Source organism: Metarhizium acridum (assembly GCF_019434415.1).
Source record: "Metarhizium acridum strain ARSEF 324 chromosome Unknown scaffold_1, whole genome shotgun sequence".
NCBI classification, from domain to species: Eukaryota; Fungi; Ascomycota; class Sordariomycetes; order Hypocreales; family Clavicipitaceae; genus Metarhizium; species Metarhizium acridum.
In genome coordinates, this window is record NW_027094015.1 from 7,161,878 (window position 1) to 7,174,831 (window position 12,954).

Genomic DNA, 12,954 nt, shown 5'->3' on the forward strand with positions numbered 1-12,954 from the left:
TTCGTTTCCAGATCCAGCCCGCCCGTCGTCCGGTTTATCCAGCTTGCAGATTGAGCCGGCATCAGTGTCTTAACTTTTTTCCATGTCTGCATTTTCTGCGTCTCGTCAAACCGCGGTAAGCGGGACTTACCGATATGATGCTCTCTTCCTGGGCTCTGCAAGCCTGCGTGCTCGACGCAGCGGCTCGAGATGCATGTTCCCGCTACATACTCCGTACCTAGGTAAGTTACTACCAGTCCACGGCTCCATCAATTGATCCTCCCGTGTGAGGGCTGCACACTGAGCCATGTGTCAAGGCCAGGTCCTGACCCGCCTGCCGACATCTCGCACGCATCAACCGTCAAGGCTTCCCGCTGCCGTCCACCACCCAGGCGCCTCATCCACACACCTCTGCTGTCACTGAAAACCCACCATCCTGACCCAAGGTCCACTACATCGACACCTTCAATATTTACTCACATACTCCGTACGTCCATGTCGTTTCACCGCACATCTCGTCCACCGGCTGTGGCGTTTTCCCACTTGTTGATTCATGGCAAATCACATCAGGGTCATCTGGAGAAATAGGAAAGTCGTAGATTTTCAGGCGTACAAGACAATGTGTGTCAAATATGAATTCCAACTCTCAGGCTCCCCAAACATGAAACGGCGAAAAAATAACTATACTCCAGACAAACCCACGTTTTCATTTCCACATGTCAACCCATCCTACCCATCTTTCCCTCCACCCTTCCCTCTCCCATATCTCTTGTTTTCACGCATTCGTAGCTGTAACCCCAAGGCTTCCGTCAAGCAAACGCAAAAGCAACAAGTAGTCGCATTCCCACACTCCCAAAAATAAAACGCCGCCCTAGCCAGCCAGTCCCATGGCCCCATGATCCATAAAACGACCTGACTTTCCTTCCGTGACAAAAGTATTGACAAAAGTACAACAAACAATGGCAGCGAACAGTAGGCGTAGCCCGGGCTCACACTACCGAGTTTCCCCCGATTGCTAGGTTGCCATCTGGTCCTGCCAGCCTCTCCCGTTGAACCATGACGCGCTCGTTACATATATCAATAAACATCTCGAATCTCTTTATGAGCTTTTCTTTTTCTTCCAGTTGGCTTTTCAGTGCATCGATTTCTTTTTGCTTCTCCTCTTCAATCTTCTGCAGATCCTCTCGCGCCTTTGCCAGCTCTCTGCGAAGGTCCGCCCGAATCCTGTCTTCCGGTGATTGCTGCGGTTTTGTGTATATCGCCGGCCTATTCTCGGCAAGTCCTGTTGCCACCTTCTGTGGGTTTCGATTTATAGCAGCTCTTGCATTGTATATATCCCTCGGGAGCAAGTGACAGTCCGGATTTTCGGTTTGCAGAATCTGTAGTGTTTCGGATACGCCTGCCCCTGCGAGATGGTCAGCAGAAGTACTTTTGGTAGAATTTGAACCTTTTGATGGTTTTTGCGTACCGTTTTCCTTCAGCTGTTTGACAGCCGCCACCATCTTGCTGTCGAGCTTTCTGGCGGCGGGGTGATTGGAAGGACTCTCACTTGGGCCATGATTGTGCTGCAGATGCGCAGGATCAGGGCGGTAGCGAATCGTCCACTGAGTACGTTGTTCAATGGCAAAAAAGCCAAAAGGACAATCGCATTTCCTGGATGATGTTTTGCGCTTGCGGAATTCCGGGCTCACCCTACTAGGTGGCTTTCCGGCACGATCGCAAACAAACAGGACTTTCTTGAGGCCAGGGACCGTCTTCTTGGAGCGGCCAATAACAATGGCATAGCCAACAGATGTGCAATAACGCAGAACAGCTTTTTGCACAGCTTCTAATGTTGGATAGCTTCCTCCTTCAGGCGGTGGAGACATCATCTCTCCCATAGGCTGCGAGGGAACGTAGGAAGGGTCATTCAAAAGCTTCGAGTCGAGACCATTGACTTCAGACGTATCTCCATCTTGAGGCCCATCAACATCCATATCACTGCCCGCATGGTTTGCCTGCTGTTGGGGAATCTGAGCAGCAGGCTGCTGAGGGGAGGCGTGTACCTGATTGACTTGCTGAACTTGCTGAACTTGTTGCTGCTGGGGAGGTTGCTGCTGCTGCTGTTGGGGCATCTGCTGTTGCGGAATCTGTTGCTGAGGCGGCTGGGGCGTTGACTGCTGCGGAGCAGGCTGAGGAGTTACCTGAGCCTGCGGCGGTTGCGGCTGCTGCTGTTGTTGTGGTTGCTGGGGCGGTTGTTGGGGTTGTTGTTGTTGCTGCTGCTGCTGCTGCGGCGTTGACTGTTGCGAACGGCCATGAGACTGGTGAGGCTGGACGCTTTGGCGTCCCTGATGGCCTGGATGGCCTGGATGAGTCTGATGCGCAGGATGTGCCGGGTGTGCCGGATGTGCTGGATGCTGTTGGTGCTGTTGATGTTGATGTTGTTGGTGCTGTTGGTGCTGGTGGTGCTGTTGATGTTGATGTTGTTGATGCTGCTGCTGCTGTTGTTGTTGCTGTTGTTGTTGATGAGGTTGGTGGCCTGGATGCTGCTGGTGATGCCCTTGCTGCTGATGGTGAGGTGGGTGCTGCTGGTGGCTTGGATGCCCAGGGTGGCCTGGATGGGAAGGATGTGGCTGCTGGTGTTGATGAGACAGAATTGGGTCATGCTGGACCGATTGACTCATGGACGTCGGGAACATCATGGGCGGCGGATTTGGCTGAGGCGGCATCTGCTGCCTCGGCGGCGCCGCCCTCTGTCGCTGAACACCGAGGGCATTTGGTGGTACGTGTGAGTTGGGAGTTCGTGAAGGCGGGTGGCCGTTGGGGATATTTGGATTCACCGGCGATGCGAAGAGATGTGGAGGATATGTGCCTTGGGGAGGCTGCTGAGGCGTGTAGCCCTGTGGTTGATATGGCGACGCGGCATGGGGGGCCGGAGATTGCTTATTCGGTTGATGCTGATGCTGATTCGCGTGGGTTGGAGGAAATCCAGCACTTCGTCTGAGGCTAGCTTGCGAGAAGTTTAACCCGTGGGCATTGGAGCCAGACGGTCCCAAACTCGACATGATGTGTCTATCTGCGGGAGAGGTAGCGGCGCCAAATCGTCGTGATGGCGCGTGGCACGCAAAGCTCTGTGGCCGTAACAATGAAAAGGGAAGAGAGAGATGCCAAAGACAAAGAGAGAGAAAAAACGACGGCGCCGCTTCGCTCAACGTCGCCAAGCAGAGAGAGTTGAGGGACGAGCCGTGGTTGAGGGCAAGTCGGAAACGCGTCGGCGATGCTCCCACATCCGCTCCTCTCTCTCAGGCGGCGTTCGAGTTTAGTTGGTCGTCAACGTTGGCCGTCGGTATCGTCGTGATCTCGGCCGTCGTTGAAGCCCTCGTCAACGGCTGAGCTGGTGATGGACGTTGAAAAAGAAACTGGGCTGCGCAATGGAAACCCTGGACCTGGTTTGGGGGTGTCGATAATGGGCTGGAGGAGGCGTGGAGGTGCGTGGAGGTGCGCGCCCGAGAGGTGTGGGCAGAGGGAAGGGAGGAGCTGGGGAGACAGTCCACGGGTGTTGCAAGACCAAGGGCAAAAAAAAAAAAATCTAAAAAAATTCTGGTCGGGTTGTGCGGGCGGCCGGGCAGGCAGGCAGGCAGGCAGGCGGAATGGAGCACGTTGCGCACTCACAACGTTAATGTCTGGTCTGGTCCAGATGTGGTGGTAGCAGGCATGGGAAGGTGGCACTGGCAGAAGCGGACTCTGGCTCGCTCACAAGCACACTTCCGCAGAAACGCTCGTTGGCTGGCACTCGAGGGGTGGAGACGTGAGGCGATTAATTTGGTCAAACGGGAGGGAGGCGTACGAGTCCAGCCCGACAAGGTTCAAAGGCTTTTTGCATCGATCATCGCGTTTTTGCCATAGACGTGCGTTTTTTAGCATTGCCCAGCACGACAAATTGGCATTGGCAGTTCCCGTGGACATAAAGAGGCCCGGCATGGCCCAGCAAGGGTCGGCATGACATTCGCCAGTGACGGCAACTGAGACGACTTGGCTAGCGTCAAACCGGCCTCTTGTCCAGTCACACACACGCCCACCACCTTTCACCGGCAGTCTGGTTGCAAAGATGAGCCAGATTTGGAGTCGTCCAGACCTCGACTTATACACAGCCAGGAGCCGGCTAGCTCAGATATGGGCGGCCTGGTCGGCAAGCTGGCTAGCAGCCCTATGTATGTTGTTGTAGATGTGCCGGACGCGACGGCGGAAAGTGGTCTGCTGGTGGTCTAACATTGATTGAATGGGACCAGCCACCCTGTTGCCCACCCTGCTGACTGTGCGCCTGCCTGCCGTCCAGCGCGAGACTCAGGCCAAGGTTTAGGTCATCGGATCCATGGATTTACAACGCCAAGCTTGAGTGCCTCCGTACTCGAGCAAGCAACTGTCTACAGTCAAAAACTGCCGACAATATGCCCTTGGCCTGCCTCCCTCGTCGTTTCTGTTCTGTTTTTCCCCATGCTTTTCCTACGGCGTTGGCGTTGGCAGGAATGTGAATATGCCAAATGCCAAGCGCCAACATACCTTGGTCCCCACCACGTGACGTGCGCCAATCACCATGTAGGACGAAAGGACGAAAATGCACAAGCTATTTCGTGCTCCGTGCCCGTCTTTTGGCCATGTCTGACGTGAGGGCCAGCCGGCCAATCGTCAACTTCAGAAACAGTGGCCATCCGCCAGAGCCAATTGTCGACGTCCGTGTTGCTATGCTGGCTCTGCCTCCGGTTTGCCAGTGTCTACATATGTACCCTACCTGACCGGCTTAGCTGTCCTCGACTCTTCGTTCCAGGGGGCAGCCTGTTCCAGAGCGCGTCATCCTTCCTTGTTGTTCCTCCGGCTTTGCGGACCAAGTGCTCGAGTACGAGCACTTGAGGGACCTAGGAAGCTACGGCGTGCATTTCATCCGGATACAAACAGGCGGCAATTTATTCATTCCACTTCACGCTTTCCAAATTTCCATCAATGTCGTCCTAACGTGAATATTCATACCGCATGACACAATAGTGCGTGCTGTCTACTAGGTACTTAGGCAATCATTAATGGCGTCGGCATAATATCCCGGCGTTTTGTTTTTTGACAGGCAACTTGTCAATCCAGCCCGCCGTGATAGGCATTCCTTCCCGCCATGTTGAGGAAGTTTGTCATACATCCCTTGCCCCCCGTCCTTTCTATCTCGCACCACCAGCCAATGAGTCAACATAGCGTGGTCATCAAAACGACCAATTGACCCATGTATCAGCCAAATTGTTCCACGACTCCTACCTTTTTGACCGTGCATGAACCCAGAGCCCGCCGAGTCCTGCAGAAGGCCATAAATCATTAGACCCCAGCTCCCTCCCAAACCTGCCTGTCATCATACAGGACACAGCAGAGGAGCATAAAAAAGTGGCACAACACAAAAACCCTCGTTATCCTTGACCCTCTCTATTCCATCTTCCTCCTCTTTCGGCTCTTAGTAGACCCTTCTTGGCCGTCCACAAAATGCCCCTTTTCGATTTGATGTTGGCGTAGATTGTCAGGACGATTTTTATACTGGCTGTTGCACCCCGGGAATGGGCATGGATAGATTTTGGGAGGAGTGTTGGCATGCATTAATTTCTTGTGTTTAGCCATACTTCCATGGAACCACTGAGGGTTTCCCTTTGGTCTGTAGCCGCAAATCTCACAACACATTTCGGAGTTCCGTTTGTTTGGCAATGCTGCCTCTCCTGATGTGGAGGGCGTCGAAGGCGTTCGGGCTTGGGAAGGCGCCGAGATGAGTGTGGATGGCGTGTTGGACGCAGACAGCCACTGTTGTTGGTTGACAGGTGCATGTTCAGTGGCCCGTATAGAACCTAAAGGCTCGTCATCGATTGGCAAACCTGGCTGGAATGGAACTAAATCATCGAAGGCAAAGTTCAATGGTATTTGTAGTTCCGACATGCCATCATCTGATATCTCAGGCTGTAGCTCGCCCAAGTCTATGCCCAGGGCTGGGACGTCAGAACCGTGCATGATGGATGCCATCAACTCAATACCAAGCTTGTGATATTGCAATCTGAGCGTGTATTGAAGGCCATTTTGAATCTGAAGAGAGTCGATGTGGGCTCGGGTTTGTTTAACGTATACATCAAAGTACAAGTCCGGGGGCAATTGCATCTGTGGAGATGGTCAGCACATAAATCACACACACACTGGCAGCCGGAACCTCGTATCATTCTTACCTTTCCAGACTGTAGCAATTCAAGCTGAAGACGGCGGACTGTACAGACGTGATTGGACTCGATTCGATCCAATAGTTCCTTCATACTTGAAACAAATCCGCCGGCATCGTGATACTGTTGAGACAAGGCGAAAATCAAACTCTTTGCTGCATCTACAAACGGAGAGTCTTGCATCGTGGCAAGATTGGTATCTTTCAGATGTTTTGTACAGAGGTTGGATGTTTGGATTTCTGGTTTTGTTGTGTTTCGCAGCACGGCGTATTCTACTTCTATAAGGTGGTCAGCTTGTACTCACAGGTCCATACCTCATTATCCAGCAGCCATACCGTCTAAGAAGTATTGCGAAATGAACAGTAACGGGTCGTCGTTGAAGTCGATAGGCATAGCGAGTCCTTTGCCTTTTCTGGCAGTCGGGGTAGACGAGGGCTCAGTGAGGCATCGTTGTAGAATGCGCATATAATCTTCATCAGTCACATCGCCAGGCTTCCAAAGGAATTCAACGACTTGCAGATATGCAAACTTGTCCTCGTGCGTCATCCAAGAGCAATAGGATACAGCCTGATTGAATAATTTCGTCAACCAGTTTCCAGCGTCTTGTTCGTGTATCACGAGGGAAAGTGAATATACGACATGCAAAAAGCACAACATGTTCGCCGGGGATTGCACCTTCTGGCCTTGAAAAATGTCCGACATTGTCTCCAAACCAGTCAAGGAAACCGAATTCGCTGGTATACTGCAAAAGCGTGAAACCACATGGTTCTTCCCATCGTGGTTTAACGGCTGTAACTTCTGTAGTGAGCCAGACACATGGAGATTCAATGTTTCTCGCGCTGAATGTATGAGTTCATGAGGGCTAGCCTGTTTCGCAACATGGCGCTTGAGATCCGCAAGAAGATGCTGTGATTGTTGGCTCTCCTTTTGGGGGCCGTCCGGCCGCAAGGTCTCCGCTGGAGAAGGTACAAGAGGGGCGGTGGAAGGCACGCTTGGTTGGTTGGCATCCACGAGATCCAGCACCATTGGGACATCAGCAGGGAGTTCTGTCAAGCCTATGAGGCCAGTCGGTCCGTCCACGGAATGTGAAAAGGTCATGTTCACGTCGTCAACCTCCGGCTGTGGTGGCAAGGGCCGCGAACATGGGAAGACATCGTCCGGGTTTGGCACATCATCTGCAGGAGAAGTCAGGGTCGACTCAAATCCAATACCATTTTCCCAAGCTCCAGACCATCCTGACATGGTAGAAATGGTGCAGCTGGCCATGCTCGATGTGCTGTTCGTGCTGTTCGTGCTCGTCGTGCTACTAGTTGATCTGACTGATGAGCTCGGCTGCAGGTTTCTACTTCGACGTCGTGATCGAGCTCGAGAGAAGTCAAAGGCTGCTCTTGTATTGAGTTGCAGTGCTGGCTTAGAAAATGTATTCGCCGTGTCCGGCTTCGCAAGGTCGACTGGGGAAACAGTCTGAATGGGCGGCGACGAAGACCAATTTATATACTCTTCGTAGTTCACGGGGGACTTGTTCCCGGTCATAGACTCTCGAGAATAAACAGATAGAGGCTGTGTACAAGCGGTATATGCTGAGGACGTGGAGGATGACCGGCTTAAGTAATCTTGTTGGGAAACTTCCCTGTCCTCAGGAATCGGAGCAAGCGTGACCTCACTCGAGTCAATTTCGTGAATCTCATTCGACTGCAGCTCGAATCCTCTATGGGCCTCTGTTGGGCGCTCATCGTGAACAAGTCCATCGTAGCTAGGCGGGTTGTCTTCAATGTCAAGATTCGGAGGCGAAGGAGTGGAAATAGGAGACTTGGGTCTTCCCAAGGATGAAAACACAGACTTTGCCAGTGATATCAACTTCTTTCGTTTCGAAGGATGGCCGAGGCAGCGTCGGCACTTGTTGATCTCATGGAACGTCTCGGCCTGACCACAGTCATAGCACCAGTACTCGCCAAACTCGAGGTGCTTGCAATCATAGAGGTGCTGAAGCAATAGCTCATGGTTGGGGAAACGCTTTCGGCAACGAAGCAAAGGACATTCCCTCCGCTCCTCGGCGGTCATCTTGGGACAAACATTTCGCTTGACTGCAGCCCATACAATGAATCTATGCAGAGCACATTCATCCGACGAAGTGTCACGCGTGCTGAAGATTTCCTTCATCAGTATTTGCTCTTAGCCCTGCGGGGGACTTCTTTTCAGAGGACTGCATGGTGCGGGTTACCCACGTTTCATACACACATGGCGGCTGCCTCTCAGACTCAAAGGACCTGATGGACGATGAAGATGTCGAGGCAGTGGTTGAGCGTCCGAGGCTTAATCGATGGCTTGTAGGGGTACGAGTAAATCTTCGTATGGCAGAAGCCGTAATGCTAATCTCGTCAAATGAAGAACGTTTACTGCTCTCCATGGTGGCAACAGATGCTCAGAAGAACAACGGTCAACCGCACCCAACCGAGGCTTCAAAGTGACGACACCAAAAATAAAAGGGGAAAAGACTCGCTACATGGTCGTAGCCCCAGGTGTTTAACTCACGACCATAGTCCTTCAACCGGGAAAGAGTGAGGCTACAGGAAACCAGGCTGTGGTGACTCTGGTGAGGGTCGTCGACTGGTCCAGGTGCTTGTCCTGGGAGGCCTTCGCCCAGCTCTCGTCGGCATGCATACATATGTAGGACTCCTGCTGCAGAGCCGTAGGACTTGAGCCACAGCCCAATTGAGGGTTTGAGGGACAAGGCCCAGGGACGAACAGATCCCCCATCTGGAGCCAAGCTTGTCAACCTTGATGACGGATGGGCGGGAAAACCCCCCCTCAGCCAATCGAACGATACCCGATTGCGTGGCTGTGAGATCCAGGGTGGCTATCCATTTATTGGCCAGACCCTGGCAGGGGCGTCAGCAACAAAGCAGCAAGGCAGACAGCGTGGTTGACCGGGGCCGCTGTCATGATGCAAGAGAGGTGTGATTGAAAGATTGTCCTACCCCGTCCTCCCAAGGGATTTTTGGGCCGAGTCCACCAGAGTGACGATACGACCGGTATTGAAGTAAGGCACGGAGTAGTTGGACGGATGTTCCTTGACCAAATACGGAGAGATGGCGATGAGGGTTTTCATGTCGCGCCTCTTTGTCTGCGCCAACCTGGGGATTCAAACTGCGTGCTCGGTAGGAATCAGCCCAATCACCCCGCATTCCCCGAGCAAACGTCAACTCGAAATGCGCGCTCCGTACTCGGTCAAGCATGGTCTTGTCTCCAACGTGGAATCGAGCGGGTCAGCGATGCCGGAATACCGCAGCTTGGATGATCGGTAGGTGGTAGCCGAGGCAGGCAGACAGAAGAGAAGAGAAGAGGCTTCTGCGGGTCTGATGTCCAAACAAGGTTGGGTTGACACCTTCCCATCGTGAACGGCCTTCAACCTGCACCGAGTACATCACATGACATTGATCGTTTGGTCGACAACAACCTTAGCCTACAAACAACACACATTTCCACTACATTCCTTGGGTATTACTGTCTGTATTGAATCTTCGGATGCGTTCCCTGGAACCGGACTGGGCCGAGCCCGTGAGCAACCCTACCCTATAGCAATACGTACATGAATTGCTACTTTGGTCCATCACCGCCAAAATTAGGAGCCCATGGGAGCTGGCAATTATTCTCCATGATTACGCATCCTTGCAAAAGGGAAAAGAAGTAAGTCATCAGAATGTCGTGGGTCCCAGCTCAAGTGAAGGAAGTGAACATTAAATTTATGAGGTACTGGACAATTGTCAATACTACAGGCAGATTTACCTTCTGATGCTACACCAACTATAGACATGAATGCGCGATGGCATCTGAATGGAGCACGAGTTTAATGATGGAAGTGTCTTTGGGACGGATGCGTGGCGCATCTAACGTCTCCCATTGTTCAAAGCAGGGCTCGTCTGAGGGACTTTGGCGTTTCAAGATTAACATTCCGCCCTCCTGTACCGGCGAATGTATCTCGACTCCGGTTTTCAAACTATATCATGCGGTTTCAGCAGAGGGTAGACTTATATTTAAAGCATAACATATTACTACCTAGGTACGGCTGAAATATAGTATTGCTAGAAGTCTTGCATGATCATCTGGCCTTTCTTATTTTTATTTTATTTTATTCCTTTTTTCTAAAAAAAAAATTAACTTAATAACATATTACTGCGAATATTTCAATTTAGTGCGCCTGAGTCCATATTTGCAAAGTACGTACTGAGCATTTCGAATGCCAACAATAAACGCGAGCCTCTCGCTAAAGGGAAAACTTTGCCCAGAATGCCAGCCACAACATTCTAGACAATGGAATACAGAACAATTGGGTATTAAATGTGAATAGGACTCCGAATACGGATGCGTCATTGTCACGACTGGTAGCTTCGACACCAATAGGTAGGCCGGATTAGTATTTCGGCATGTTGCTTCCATGGCGCTAACTACTGGCATGATTTCATGGGTTGTTAGGATCCAAAGATTCAAGGTCACTCACCCTTGTTGCTGCTTTTCTGGGGATCGCATATTACGACCTACATAAAAGAGTAAACTCACTGGAATTTCGGAAAAACGACGCAACCACTCATCCGTTCGGTATGATAAGAATTCAAGGCGGCGTATCTGGGAGTTGCGCCCGGCAGCTCTGACACGGAGCAACTTGCCTATCTAGGCAATGCCATCGGCATCGGGCCTGACCACGCACTGCCGGAAGGGAGGAACCGCCCATTTCCCCAGATCCAGCGCGCACGAGTTGGAGCTCTCTCAGTGGCCAGTTGCGCTACATGTATTCGGTATTTCGGCAACGCCGCTGGGATGCCTCGGCTCTCCACCACGCCATTCATAAACCCGGGCCTCCGCTCCGATCGCCGCCCATCACCGGCCACCTCCAACTGAAACCTCATCTCCATAAGCTCGCCTCAACTTTTTATTCCTGGAGCGGAGCCCATTGAATCAAAGATGAAGGGCATTCAGGTTAAAGAATACGTCAAGGTACCGCAACCCGCGCACATTATGCACCGGAGGAACCGGCCAACTAACCTGCGGGTTCAAGTCTGCAACAGAGCTCAAGGTGTCTGAACTGCCGGACCCCGTGCCCAAAGATGACGAGTATCTGATCGAGGTCCGCGCCGCTGCGACCAACTTCTTCGATGTCCTCCAGATTGCTGGCAAGTACCAGAACCAGCCACGTATGTATTCCCCCGTTTGCCCAAGACAGGGGTAGCCTCACCGTTTGCTTACTGAGGAGACAGCTTTCCCATGGGTTGCCGGCGCCGAGTTCGCTGGCGTCGTCATTTCCACGCCCAAGGGGTCCGAGAACCCCAGGTTCCCCAAGGGAGCTCGAGTTTTTGGCGCTTCGCAGGGAGCATACGCCACCAAGTGTGTTGCGAAGGAGGCCTCTCTGCTGCCTGTGCCCGAGGGCTGGTCGTTCACCGAGGCGGCCGGCCTGTTCATCACCGCTCCCACCAGCTATGGCGCTTTGGTAGTCCGAGCCAATGTGAAGCAGGGCGACTATGTCTTGGTTCACGCCGCCGCGGGCGGTGTCGGCTTGGCCGCTGTTCAAGGTACGCCGCCCTTGTGTACAAGCCGACGCGTATCAGGACGCGCCACTCGTGGACTAACGTTCTTTGCACAGTCGCCAAAGCATTTGGTGCCACAGTCATCGCCACTGCTTCTACGCCCAGAAAACTAGAAGTTGCCAAGTCCTTTGGTGCAGACCACGTGCTCGATTACAAGGACCCCGAGTGGCCTGCCAAAGTCAAGAAGCTGACTCCCAAGGGCCGCGGAGTCGACATTGTCTACGACCCCGTTGGACTGGTGGACAAGTCCACCAAGTGCACCGCGTGGAACGGCCGGATTCTGATTGTTGGCTTCGCCGGCGGCGCCATCGAAAAGGTCGCCATGAACAAGGTTCTCCTCAAGAACATTTCCCTCGTGGGCATCCACTGGGGCGCGTACAGCATCAACGAGAGGGAAACCGTCCCCGTCGTATGGCAGGGCATCACAAAGCTCGTCAAGGAGGGCAAGCTTCGGGGAACGGAATTCACAGACGAGGAGTTTGTCGGATTAGATAGAGTCAAGGATGCGCTGGTCGCGTTGTCGGGGCGTGGGACTTGGGGAAAGGTCGTTGTCAAGGTACCACAGGAAGGCGGCAGCCGGTTGTAAATGTACCAAGCGACGAGCTGTAGACGATGACGAGTGAATGATCGTGACGCACTCCAGGCATCCGTTTGAACTGTGTCTCGAGCGGTCTCCAGATGCGAACAGTCCACCGGACCCTTCCAGAGTGTATGTAGACATTTTTGCACTGGGAACCCAGTCAGTTTTCGAGAAGAAGAATAATGGTACGGGGAGAAGCTTACTTCTGTCCCCGACTTGCCTCTGTCGAAGAGCACGACACCGCCAAAGATCCTGTCCTCTGCCCAGTAGCCTGCCATGTCTGCCGCGCCGTTTGGATATTTCTCGTGGAATGTGTAACACGCGTGTGAAAATATTGAAGCGAAAGCTGGTAGAGCCTTTCGCATGGTCCATTGTCCTGGCATCCCTCATATGTTTCGTCGGGCTGCGCGTATGTGACGACGCTCTGAATATCTCTTTTGTGTGACTTTTCTTCAACATTAAACAGAAACACAGCTATGGCATGGACTGCAGTGGCAATCGTTTCTATGAGGCGCAAGTCAAATTGACGGCTTCCCGCATCAGCGTTTTGGAATGCTTGCACCGACTGTTCGCCTTGGATTAGCTACGTACCTCTCCTTGAAGCCGT

General features: G+C 52.6%; 3 protein-coding genes across 4 annotated transcripts; 1 reads left to right on the forward strand and 2 right to left on the reverse strand.

Annotated features, from left to right (window-relative positions):
- Nucleotides 1–588: 588 nt before the first annotated feature.
- On the reverse strand, nucleotides 589–3,533 carry RBF1_1 (Transcription factor rbf1 (RPG-box-binding factor) (Repressor-activator protein 1)). The gene has a single exon (XM_066123021.1). The coding sequence runs from the start codon at nucleotides 3,021–3,023 to the stop codon at nucleotides 969–971; it is 2,055 nt and encodes a 684-aa protein (XP_065979076.1). The 5' UTR covers nucleotides 3,024–3,533; the 3' UTR covers nucleotides 589–968.
- Nucleotides 3,534–4,284: 751 nt separating this feature from the next.
- Nucleotides 4,285–8,934, reverse strand: J3458_002212 (uncharacterized protein). Of its 2 annotated transcripts, XM_066117185.1 has the most exons (4): nucleotides 8,414–8,934; nucleotides 6,524–8,331; nucleotides 6,198–6,466; nucleotides 4,285–6,132 (listed from the first exon to the last, which is right to left on the reverse strand). In XM_066117185.1, exons 1-4 carry the CDS (start codon nucleotides 8,593–8,595, stop codon nucleotides 5,419–5,421), a joined length of 2,973 nt encoding a protein of 990 aa, XP_065979077.1. In that variant the 5' UTR covers nucleotides 8,596–8,934; the 3' UTR covers nucleotides 4,285–5,418. The 2 variants fall into 2 exon arrangements, with proteins under 2 accessions (XP_065979077.1, XP_007811491.2); XM_007813300.2 differs by having other exon boundaries at nucleotides 6,524–8,934.
- A 2,165-nt stretch (nucleotides 8,935–11,099) lies between these two features.
- Nucleotides 11,100–12,605, forward strand: J3458_002213 (uncharacterized protein). Its single transcript, XM_007813301.2, has 4 exons — nucleotides 11,100–11,180; nucleotides 11,242–11,377; nucleotides 11,441–11,752; nucleotides 11,824–12,605. The coding sequence occupies exons 1-4, from the start codon at nucleotides 11,148–11,150 to the stop codon at nucleotides 12,351–12,353; spliced, it is 1,011 nt and encodes a 336-aa protein (XP_007811492.2). The 5' UTR covers nucleotides 11,100–11,147; the 3' UTR covers nucleotides 12,354–12,605.
- Nucleotides 12,606–12,954: the final 349 nt, after the last annotated feature.